Source organism: Alternaria atra (genome assembly GCF_907166805.1).
Source record: "Alternaria atra isolate CS162 genome assembly, contig: 35, whole genome shotgun sequence".
NCBI lineage: Eukaryota > Fungi > Ascomycota > Dothideomycetes > Pleosporales > Pleosporaceae > Alternaria > Alternaria atra.
In genome coordinates, this window is record NW_025091334.1 from 2,475,753 (window position 1) to 2,488,114 (window position 12,362).

Genomic DNA, 12,362 nt, shown 5'->3' on the forward strand with positions numbered 1-12,362 from the left:
TAATCATGACGATGGTGCATTTGGATATGTACAGTCCTGTGTCCTAGTTGTGGTTTAGACCTCCACGTATTGAAGCACTAGTTAGGTTATGCTGACTTGGCAGGCCCGCTGAAAGAGTGTCCGCGGACTTCGAGTCGGGAATTTAGTGCGCGCAACACCCGGAGCGACTCAAGGCCCGCCTTTTCAGGAACGCCACAAGCTTCAACGAATCACCACGTACCGTGTACAGACACGCAACGCCCGTTTTATCTTTACCACTATTGTAATAACACAGGATTAGAGGAGGTCTTTAAATAGTGTAAGTCCGCTACAAGGCATATAGAAGTGCTAGGACAAGGAACACTAGGATTAAATCTATCCCTATAGGTGTCACGGCGCTGGCTCGTGAGAAACGCCAAGAGTGGCGCCTACGCTGATTGGCTGCACAGAATCCGGGTGTGGACTAGCGCACCTGGATTCTGCAACACTGAAATTCCTGCGCGAACGCGTCCCGTCGTAAGCTCTTCGAGCTTGTGATGGGCTGGAGCCCAGTTCGTGAATCCTCGATGATATCTCGGTCACGTGCGCAAGCGCACGGCGCGCGACGGTACGCGTCTGAACGACGCTCAGGCCAAACCCCTAAACCCCGGCCGAAGGTTAATCCGAGCTGCCACCGATTAACCTTCAGCACCCTAGCAGTCCGTAGTTCTCTTCTCTAACGAATACAACTCCAGTATACCTGTGCGATAGCTCCCTGAGCGTAGCCCCTTACAGCGTACAGGTCTAGTTACACGGTACGCGGAGACTTTGATGTTCTCGCACAGACTACCTCGCACAGACTACCTCGCCTAGCTTAGTGTGCTCGCTCAGTCTGGCGTGATCACGTGATCGCTCGGAGGTCGTGGGTTCGATCCATGACACACTAAAACTTCTGTAAGCCCAAGGTACCTTGCATGGTCACGTGGATTATCCAGCGACCAATCAGCCCACTACTCTATGTATATAAGCTTAGATCACAGACCTCTCGGTGATCAAAAACAATACACACAATACACACCATCTACTTACAACTTCTCTTCTACCTTCACACCTAAATGTCGTAACAACAAGAGGAGCTATCAAGAAACCGAGCGCACCGTTGAAATCGCACGGTCGTTCTGCAAGAAATGGTTTCTTCAGAGTCTTTTATTCTACATCAGATAGCTAACCATAACTCGCTTGATCTTACTCCCTTAATTCAACTCTTCGTTTGTTACCGCTACTACCAAAATTCGCTTGATGCCACTTAAATCAAGGGCATCCTCTCGGGTGGCCCTGTGTCGTTGAAACATTGTAACACTCTTCTAATCTTCCTATCCATAACACGCGCACCTAACTGTGCGACAGTGTATCATCGGGCCGTTATCGTCGGGCCGTCGGCGGTTAACGTGAGCGATTATAGTCACGTTACCCTGGTTGTGTGGGGCTGTTGCAGCATTGCGTGTAACGCCGAGTGGATCATGCCCTTGACAGTAATGACAGTCTAGCGCGTATCTATCGCAGCGCTCTATTTACCTCGCTTTCCCGGGGGGCGTTGGGAGCTAAGGTTAGGAGTACTGTAGCTCACCACTGTGTAGGCACGTGAGACGGCTAGAGCGTTTGCGGAGTATGGATTCGCCAAGATGTGTGAATAATAATCTTTGGTCCAACAGTATTTAAAGGACAAGAATAGACTTATTCCACGGGCACATGAGTGTTTATAATATGCTCCTCTTTTCCTGCTCCTTCTTCTTTACTAGTGTTAGGGATCTATAGTCTTTCGATTGATCATGGCAGGCACAATCCAGACCCCGCAGCCTAATGGCGATGCACCTTCACGTCGCGGAATTTACTTCCTCACGCATCCTCGCTCAGCATCCAACCTCTTCCAAACCATGATGTCTAAGCAACCCGGGTATCAAAACTCGGGCTATAAGCTCTTTGACGCTGGTTTTGCTACCTTGGCGCAACTTGAACAGGGGAAAGTAAGTGAGATGTTAGAGGAAGAGCGGGAGAAGCTGTATGAGATGTTCCGTACGGCATTTGGCAAGTTAGAGGATGAGTTGGATGATTGTGCGAAAAACGTAAGTTACTTGCCTATGAATCAAAGACGAGAGAAGCAGTGGAAGGAAGAAGAAAAGTTGAGGTCGGAGAGTTGTGGGGTACAGGCCATGTAGACCGTGCCACATCCGCACCATCACGATTCCAACCCCAACATATAACAAAGCCAACTAACAACCAACAAACAGGGCAAGCAAGCCTTCATAAAAGAACACACCCTCTTCCTCTCCGCGCCCGACAAAATCTCCTCATCAGCCTACCCTGGAGACAACCCCCCTCTCCTTACCGTCTATCGACGCAACGAACCTCACGATGCAAATACTATTTACACAAACCCTACTTCGGTCCCTGATAGCTTCCTCCTCTCTCTACAACCTATCTTTATTATCCGGCACCCTATACTGATGTTCCCCTCGATGCTACGCACGCAAAAAGGCTGGAGGCCTGATCCCCATCCTAGCTCGCCCTACTGCCGCATCTTTTTGAACCTCCGGCACTCCCGCGCGCTGTACGATTGGTACTTAGAACACGGTGCGAGTGCTGATATCATGCCGCGCGTTATTGACGCTGACGACATTATGTTAAACCCTGCTGCTGAGCGCCAATTGTGTGAGCAGACAGGTTTGCATGCAGATAACGTGCAGTATGAATGGGACGAGAGAAAAATAGAGACCCCGCGGCAAGCGAGGTTTTTAGGCACGATTAGTGCGTCAAGGGGCATTAAACCTGGTCTCGAGGCTAAGGGGAAGAGTCTAGAGGAAGAAAGGGAGAAGTGGGTACAGGAGTTTGGGGAAGAGGATGCGGAGGACTTAGCACGGTTTGTAAACGATGCGATGGAGGACTATAAGTACCTGCATAGTAAAAGGACTACTGGTGATCTGGTGGAGGCGTAAGTAGGCAGATGATTTCGTTGGATACTATCACGGTAACTACCGTGGTTCCCTTAACACCTAAACGCTCTATAGTGTAAGGGTGTCAGATGAAAATGCTGAAAATGAGCTCAGGAGAAGTTTATGATTGCGATGATGGATTATGTCTTGATCATTGTTGTTTTTCGTTGGTCTGTTCTCTCTCCTTTCTGAACATAAACCTGATACGTCGGTGATACCTAGGTGATACATAGGTGATACCGTCCACGATGCAGTATCGCTTACTTCATCTGACAAAGGGGCTACGCCTAAGTACCGCAAGAGGCTACGCCGAAGAACTTCCCACTTGTCTATCTTTGTATTAGCGTACGGAGGATAAATACCGTACGAGAAGAACACCACTCTTCTTTTCTTTATCCTTCTTCTTCTGTACATAGGAGCAAATGCATACTCGTTAGCAGGCCTCTTTCCGCCAATAACAATATCTCCGCGAATAACTATCTTATCAAGACGTTTAATAGCTTATTTCGATGCTAGAAGTAAGCTCTACAACTTTGTAATATAAGTTTCTTTCTATTCATAACGCAGCTCAAATTATAAGCTAACTCACAAAATTATATCTTAATAATTTAGGTGGGTTGCTTAGTAAGCTCTTAAATAAGATAGTAAGACAATTAAAATATATTATAGAGTTGTAGAACTTACTTCTCGCATTAGAATGAGCTATTAATTGTCTTAATACGATAGTTATTCGCGGAGATATTAGCTAACCCACCTAGAATATTTTGTTGGGTATACCCAACCCCTACCCATTGACCAGCGTAGGAGTGAGTGCGCACCGCAGACCTTAGGTACGTATGCGGCGATTGATTAGCCTAATGAGGATGTGGAGCACTCGTGGACATCCTTTCTGCCGTCGTCACCACGTGAAGTACGGCTGAAGTGTTCATTTGCGAGTACGCAAACGACGCGTCCGACGGCATACCGTATGAAGACTTGGTTTGCTTCGTCTGATGAACATGTGGCAGTGCGGATGAATGCGATGGGGGCGTGGGTCGGGAGGCTGCATTAGTAATCGAAAGTCAAAGCGCGCACACTGAAACCCGCAAGCATGGTGATTAACGACATCTTCGACTATGATACAATTGAGATTTACAGTTACACCACCAATCCGGTTGCCCCGCTGGTCGGTAATTCAGACCGGAGGCTCTATTCGAAGTTGCCGATCCGCGGAGATTCGTCGCAACTACGCCTTGCGGGATAGTTCACGTCATTGTGAACCGTTGAAACATCGATTGAAGATAAAGGAAAATCGCCAGAAGTTCATTGGAAGCCGGCCGACTAACGCCGATTGCCATGACCGATACGAAAGCCGTATAGGATTGGAAAGTATCCCAGAACGCTTGAACGCTAAACAAAAAGACGGAGGAAGAAGCGGAGTTAAGTCTGGACCAATAGTCATGCGCCAACGGAATTTTGTATGAAACTGCTGAAATCCAGGTCGCTATGAATGTTCCAGTCTGGCATCATTGGATCGCTTTGACTTATCGAAATCGGATCTACCATCATGTTCTGATCGTAGGCGCCGAAGTTGTCGAATCCGTACTTGGGCTTGCTGAAGTCCACTGGGTCTTTCATTATCATTGTGTCGTTCATCCATGGCGCCCGAGACAGTGTCGACGGATCCATAGCAGTGGTGCTCATAAAGGGCGCTTGCACTATTGGTACTTCTTGCTTGACTGGCGAAACCACTTGAGACTGTCGGGGAAATAGACTGTTCATCGGCGGTGTTGGCGGCGCGTTGTGGCATGCAAATGGGCTGTCGAAAGCAAACGATTTGGTGGTCGGAGTACCGTTATACGATGAGTTCGGTGGAACGTGGTCGTGTTCGGAGTCTGAGCTAACGGATGCCCGTCTTCGGGTATAGGGTGCGCCTCCTTCAAGCAGTCTTTGTCGCATGCGATGGGTGTCTTCTTCGAAGCCCTCGTAATGGTTCTTGTCATCTCCGGACGAGTGTAGAAGATCAAGGCGTTCCAGAATGTCGTGTGTTAATGGATGGCCGCCTGAAGATTCCTGCAACGGCTGTCCAGGCCAACTCTCGCCCCTCTGTAAGCGATTGTAGAGTTCTCGAAGACCAGCTACTAGTTGTGTTTGTTGCTGTTCCAGCATCTCAACATATCTACGTTTGTTAGATCGCAGGCTACTAAAAGAGCAATGTGTAACATGCCCTTTCGGGTATACTTTGTCTTGTGACTTCTTTCTCTCGCCAAATACACAAATAGCATTGTCAGCTTTGCATCGAGTGCAAGGACTTGATCCGTCGCACTAATATGGTTAGAAACATCCAAAACACAGTACAGATCATACATACTTTTGACTTCTTCAAGCGACATCGGTCACAGGCTTTGCACACTCGCTTTCTAATGTTGTCCTGTGCCTCCATTAAATCCGACCTACGAGGCGACATGGCGTTCGACTGAAGTGGGATCGATATTATAAGACGTGAATGGTGTGGCTGGTTTAAATTACGAGTCAATGTTGTAGTCGATAAGATGTCTTGATGGTGGAGTAGAGTATTCAAGCACACTTGTATCGAGAAGTGGAAGTGGAAATTAAGCCCTGAATAAGGTCGTAACCTTCTGTGGGTAACAAAGCATTATATCTTTTGATGTCAGAGGATAGTCAAGGCGGACGTTCGGCGTTAACCTTATGCCTATTAGGTGCAAAAGCTCAGTAATGAAACTGTAATTATGAAATCCGCCGACTCTGGGCAGCTAAATACCCCTGTCTTCTTACACATCATCAATCGGCGCACGTACGTTGGATTACATTAGTTCGATGTGCAGGGATGCTTGACTTCTTGCAGGGCGCCAACCGTACAAGGACTGGGCTCATCTAGCGGAGGACTGAAGAAAACGAGAGCGCGGAGTCGACCAACGAGCGGACCGTGACCGTGGCCCACGAAACTTGCTATGGAGAAAATTCCGCCCTGTGGCAGAAGAGAAGGTGATGTGAATTCGGCGAATACGCGGGCGTAAGTACGCTCGAAAATATCTCGAGATCGCAGCGCTCGGCTACCGGCAACACGATTTCCACGACCAAAAGCGTGCGGACAAAACGCGCCGCCCGAATCTCCAAGCAGGCGCGATTCCCCAATCATTGGACGCTTTTCCGAGCTCGTCATCAACGTCGACCATGTGCTTCATCAGGTGCAAGGTTTCCCATCAGTCCACCTGCCATCATTATGCTCTATCATTAATAAGTTAGCTATGTAACCATTAGAGATTTGTATGTAAAATGTGGCTCGTAACGCGAACTGGCTCGTGAGGCGAACAGACACGGTATGCTTCCTTTTCGCAGGCCAAGCGCTGTCGGGAACATGAACTTTATTACTAATAACGCCGTGCGATGACCTCCATATAAGCTGAGCTAGGATGTTAGAAACAATACAATACATACACTCTCTTCTAACTATTCTGTCTATAATACCCGCACCCAACCGTGCGACAGCTTACGACGAGAAGGCGCTCACGCAGGAACAACAGGCGCGATCTGTACACATGGGTTCAGACACAGAGTCGACGGTATATGCAGCAGAGCTACAAGGCATCAGCTTAGCACTGCAGATCGCTCAAGAGTATGCGAGCCGGAACGGTGCGCGACAAGACGTCGCCATATACACAGACAACCAGGCCGCCGTCTGGTCCATCGCTAAGGCTGAGGGACGATCAGGCGCCTACATCCTCGCGGACATGGCGCGACAGGTCCAGGAGCTCCAGGACAACGGACGAACAGTGACCGTCCGATGGATACCGGCCCACGTCGGCATACCCGGAAACGAGGCCGTCGACAAAGCGGCCAAGGAAGCCACCGGATGGAGAGAAGACGGCCGCAGAAGCTTGCCGGCAGACGCGCCTCCCCAGCTGTTCACTATAAGGTCGACTGTGAAAAGATGGTGCAGCATACAAGCCGAACGGGCATGGATAGCAAAGTGGTGCAAGGACACCAAGGGCCGAGCAACCTACAGACACGCCCACCAAGAGAGTACTCCGGCTCCACGAGGGGCTCACTAAGCGGGAGAGCGCGCTGCTGGTGCAGCTGCGGACAGAGAAGATCGGACTCAACGACTTTCTCTTCACCCGAAGAGTGCCAGACATCACCAGCCCGCGCTGCGACTGCGGAGCGAGACGGCAGACCGTCGCACATATCCTTCTCCACTGCAGCAAGCGCAGGCATCTCCGGGACCGTATCTTCACTAACCTGTCCGGACGAGACAATATCCGGACCATCCTAAGCACGCCACAGCTAGCCACCAAAGCCATCCAGTATGTAGAGCAGACGCAGATCCTTGGGCAAAATGGGGATCGCAGGCGCGCAGACGACAGCCGAGCGCTGGGGGGAGACTGAAGGTATTGCAGACGCAGAACACGAGGCAACCGTGCCTCTACGAGCCTAGAAGTACAGTGTTCAGTTAGTAGAGTCATTATCTAGATAAAGTTGGCAGCCACGTGTAGATAGTGATGAGAGGGAAACGGCAGGCCTCTGAAGAGAGATGGTCCTTCGAGGGATGAAGTGGAGCGGCGCGGATCAACGTCCGCACCGCGTCGGCTCTTTGCCAAGCCTGCCAGCCGGGCATAGCTGCTTTTCGCGGCTGCAACCGTGTAGGACTTAATCAAATCAAATCAAATCGCTCACGCAGGAATTTCAGCGATCACGGAGCTACTCGCACAGCAGCTTGGCGCGCTCTAATTAGCTTTCCGTCTCAGCGCCGTGACAGGGAGTGAACTTCTGACAAGTAACGATGATCTGCAGTAGATTATGAATCGTAATGCTGTACCTTTCACCTTCACTCTTCGTTCACGAGGTTGAACTGCGAACGTTTGTATTAAACAACAACTGACGAGGCGCTCCTTTGCGTGTGTTCTGTAAATTGCTGACGGCTCGCTTCGTGCTGATTTAAGATCAGCATCTCTAACTTAGAGCCGCCCACCCTCCGCATCTGAAAAATGCTAAAGGATAACTAGCGCGCCTGGGCCAACTGCTGCCAATGATTACTCGATGACATCGAAGATCCTCCGCAGAAGTGCCGGAGTTAATCGGAAAGCGGAGCATCGGAATTTAGAGTTCATGCTTTTTGGGCCTCCGTCAACTGGGCGCCCTCTTACAATCTCTCCACATCTTTTTGGTTCACATCAACGTCGCGCCAGGTTGTGGCATTTTCAAGATATGGCGAGACCAGCGCACGATGGGCATCTGCCGGATGAGGAAGCAACGGATCCCCGCGGCGCAGTGAAGCCGGACGCCCCAGCTGGAGAGGCCGATTGCAATCAGCAAAGCGCAACAACAGGAGTCAACACCAACGAGGAGGAAACGAAGCAAAGAGAGGCAGGCAGATTCAAGAACATGTGGGAAAAGCTTGGGCTGGATGCTGGAACGCTCATGGTAATGGGCAAAGCAGCGCTGCCACCAACAATAGCGCTCGCCATGTACCAAGCAGATAAGATCGCAGCGATATACGGAACTCTTGGATATCTTGTCGCCATCGTCTCAATTCTGGGTTTCTGTATCATGCCAAGAGCGAAATTCATTCAGACTATGATCATGAATGTAATCGCCACATGCATTGGATCAGCTCTTGCCATGTTAATGGTGTGGTCGGCGCTCAAGGCGCGAGAGCACACCACTGCCCCCGGCGCGCCTCCATCGCGTTACAACTCCTCTCAGTCAGCAGTTCTGGGTGTCTGGTTGTTCTTTCTGATCTACATTGTCAACACTTTGAAGGCTAAGTTCCCGCAATTCTCTTTTCCGGTCATCATCTTCTCAATCCAGGCCAATGTTGCGGCGACCTCCGGCTTCCAGTTCATGACGACCGCACAGTGCGAGTCTTTCGTCCGACGCCTACTGATTGCGTTCCTCACTGGGTTTGCCCTCGCTACTGGTGTGAGCCTGTTCATCGTACCTATCACCTGCCGACAGGTTGTCGTCAAGGAGATGACTGGATACCTAGGGCTTCTGAAGGCGGCTATTGCAGCGCACAAGAACTACATCCACAGCCTGGAGGGGTCAGACATATTCAGCTCAATCTATGTTCCCGAAGCCGAGAGAGACGAAGATGCAGACGAGGAGAAGAAACCAAAGGCTAGGCCAGAAGCTACAGCTGTTAAGGAGACCATAGCAAGCCTTCAGGAACTGCATGGAAAGCTTACCGCAGATCTTGTGTTCGCCAAGAGAGAGGTAGCTTATGGCAAGCTTACGCCGGACGATTTCCAAGCAATGTTCAAGCACCTAAGATCGATTCTTATGCCCATGCTCGGTCTGGGTTCAGTCATGGATCTGTTCGAGCGAGCAGCAGAGATCAACCATTCGGACGGTGAAAACGGGTCGGAAGACGACCTCGAATTGCGAGCAAAGGCAATCGGCGAATGGAACGAGCTGTTTTCGTCCGTGCATGAGCCGTTCGACCACATCATGCAAGTTATGGACGAGGGTCTTACGCACATCATGCTCAGAATGCATTTCATTTCGCTGCCAAAGAACAAGAAGGGCCAAAATCAGGATGATACGGAGGCAAAGGGCGACGCTGTGAAGCCTGGCGATAAGAATTTCGCAGAGTACATGGAGAAGCAAGCAGATGCATTTTACAGCACAAAAGCACCGATGCTGCGCCACTGGGTCGAGAGCAAGGGTATTAAGCTTAGCGCTGACTGCTTCTCCCATCCTGGTCAGATTGACAAGGAAACTCTTCAACGCCTACCCAGTATAGCAACACGACAAAAGGATCAGCGACAGCTGTACATGGTCCTTTATATCATCTTCCTTCTCAACTCAGTCAGCCGTTCGATTCTTGAATTCGTCAAGTTCGCCGATGAGCATAACCAGGCAACAGCAAAGAAGAAGTTTATAAATCCTGGCGGCCGACGTCTGAAGAAGTGGCTCAAGAGTATCTTTCAAACCCAAGACTCAAATCACGACGACGAGACGACGATCGCAGGTTTGGAAAGAAATAACACCACTATCTACATGGGCGAAGCATACAACAGCAAGAAAGATCCTGAACACCTACCCCCCAAAAACGGCTGGAAGAAGTTTGGTGATATCATCCGCACATGTGCGAGATTTTTCCGTTCCACTGAATCCGCTTTCGGTCTCCGTGCTGCTTGTGCCACGATGTCCATAGGCATTATCGCCTTCTTTCACGACACCCAAACCTTCTTCATCGAACAACGTCTCGTCTGGGCCATGTTCATGGTTGCCCTCTCTATGACGCCAACCGCAGGCCAAGCTGCCTTCCAATCAATGGCCCGTATCGGAGCCACCTTTATTGCCATGCTTTTCGCCTGGCTAATCTGGTACATCCCTGACCAAAAAACATGGGGTATCATTCCTTTCGTATGGCTTTTCGTGGCAATTGGCTTCTACATCCCGCTTAAGCGCCCAGACTTCATCATCGTTGGTCTGATCAGCGTCGTCACCTCCGTCACGATCGTGGGCTACGAGCTGCAAGTTCGCAAAATCGGAATCCAAGCAGCAACCGCCAGCGGCCAGCCCGCATACCCCATCTACCAGCTCGGGCCCTATCGTCTCGCCGTTGTCTCTGGCGGTCTCGCAGTCGCTTTCTTCTGGACCGTCTTCCCCTACCCAATCACCGAGCACTCGGCGCTGCGGCAGCAACTCGGCGGCGCGTTGTATCTCTCTGCAAACTATTATTCTATCATGCACGAACAGGTGTTGGCGCGGATCCGGGGCGACGCAGGGGACGAAGAGAAGGATAAGTCATCACCGGCATATATGTTGAGTAAGGCGCAGAACAAGGTCTTTGCGAAGCAAATGCTCACTCTGCAAGCGCTGAGAATGCACTCGAGGTTTGTGAGATTCGAGTTTCCCCTCGGGGGCAAGTTCCCCGCCAAGGACTATGAGGAGATCGTCGGGTACGTGGATAACATTCTCAAGTATACTGCGTTGCTCGGGTACGCGAGCCAGGCGTTCACACAACCGTCGCTCAATCCCGATGCATCGGACGAAAGAGTGAGTTTGACTGCGGCCAAGTTCCGGAAGCAAGTGAGTGTGCAGTGGCTGGAAGATTTTCGTAGGGTGGTCAAGGACGCGAGTGTCACGAGCCACGAGATCACAACGCTGTTGTCGCTGCTGTCGAGCTCGATCCGAAACGGGCAGCCGCTTCCGCCATATTTGAAGCTGCCGCATCAGTATCAGCTGAGCCGGGAGATGGAGGTTGTGGATTCGGATATATTCAACTTGCGACACATTGCTGAGCCGGGTTATGCTGCGTTTGCCGTCATGGCCGTCAGCACGCGCTGCATATCGATGGATATTGAGAAACTGCTCAAGTAAGGACCACCACTATTTTATTGGTAAATTAATGACTGGAATGCTGATGTGACATAGGGCTGTCAAGAAGCTCGTTGGTGAACTCGACTTCTCCTTCCACATCGTCAGCGCCAATGCCAGCAGCGGGAACACGTCGGCAGAGACATTGGTCAAAACTGCGACGCAGCGCAGCGCCAACGCGCGGAGTAAGCAGGAATAGATTATCGACCAGCAGACAGAAGTTATTAAGGTAGATGATTCGACTATGGATTGTTTCTTGTTAGTCGTCAGCGATGCTGTACATAATAGCGAAAATTTATCCTAGGGCTCTAAATCCAGTGTTACAAGACTAGAGTACATTGCTAGTAATGGAAGCTACGCTCACTAACGTACTACACGGATGAGTCTGTAATAGGCTGAAGCCCAATCGGTGGGTCCCTCGATAATACCAACTGTCACGATGTTCCAACGCCACACAACTAAGCCACAGGACGGCAAGTCACGGTGAAACCTTTCGGAGCCCCATCGGCCCACATCAGCTACGGTTACGTGTCTTATGTATATATCATCTTCCACGAACACACCGGTGCCTGATACACTTTACATCGATCGCAGTGCCGATGGTTTAGCAAAGCTCGAACCCGTACCAGTCTTCGATGGCGAATACATCACGCTACAGTCGGTGCGCTACTGTCAACAAGTGTTCAGCGCCGCCTTCATCGCCCACATCGAAGCTACTTATGATGATGACGAGGTCAAGAACGCACTATGTGGCTTTATACCCCACCCTGAAGAACCTAGAGACTACATTGATGTAACTCTTGGGACCTATCTGAATGGGCTCAGATGGGCATGCAGAACCGAGAACGGCCGTTTGGTTAATGCAAGCCCGTCTGGACATAACGAACGCACGAAGGCCTCAAGACCCTGTTGAAGCTGCAAAAACTGCAGCTATTTTTCCAGGCCACCTCCAGGCCATTCACGATAAATTACATTATCTTCTAAATCGATTTCCTAGGAAGGATGGTAAAACAGCTAACTCTTAGATAGCAGGGTTTAAAATCTAAACAAGAATATATGATTACAACTGGGCCATGTTAGACCCTACAC

The 12,362-nt window shown here is 50.2% G+C and overlaps 3 protein-coding genes across 3 annotated transcripts; 2 read left to right on the forward strand and 1 right to left on the reverse strand.

Moving 5' to 3' along the window:
- Positions 1-1,787: 1,787 nt before the first annotated feature.
- Positions 1,788-2,951, forward strand: ALTATR162_LOCUS11694 (uncharacterized protein; the record flags this gene model as incomplete). The annotated part of the gene is made up of 2 exons (XM_043319336.1): positions 1,788-2,081; positions 2,247-2,951. The coding sequence occupies 2 exons, from the start codon at positions 1,788-1,790 to the stop codon at positions 2,949-2,951; spliced, it is 999 nt and encodes a 332-aa protein (XP_043175271.1).
- A 1,434-nt stretch (positions 2,952-4,385) lies between these two features.
- On the reverse strand, positions 4,386-5,096 carry ALTATR162_LOCUS11695 (uncharacterized protein; the record flags this gene model as incomplete). Its single annotated transcript, XM_043319337.1, has 1 exon — positions 4,386-5,096. The coding sequence occupies one exon, from the start codon at positions 5,094-5,096 to the stop codon at positions 4,386-4,388; it is 711 nt and encodes a 236-aa protein (XP_043175272.1).
- A 3,057-nt stretch (positions 5,097-8,153) lies between these two features.
- Positions 8,154-11,472, forward strand: ALTATR162_LOCUS11696 (uncharacterized protein; the record flags this gene model as incomplete). Its single annotated transcript, XM_043319338.1, has 2 exons — positions 8,154-11,272; positions 11,331-11,472. The coding sequence occupies 2 exons, from the start codon at positions 8,154-8,156 to the stop codon at positions 11,470-11,472; spliced, it is 3,261 nt and encodes a 1,086-aa protein (XP_043175273.1).
- Between the last annotated feature and the right edge of the window lie 890 nt (positions 11,473-12,362).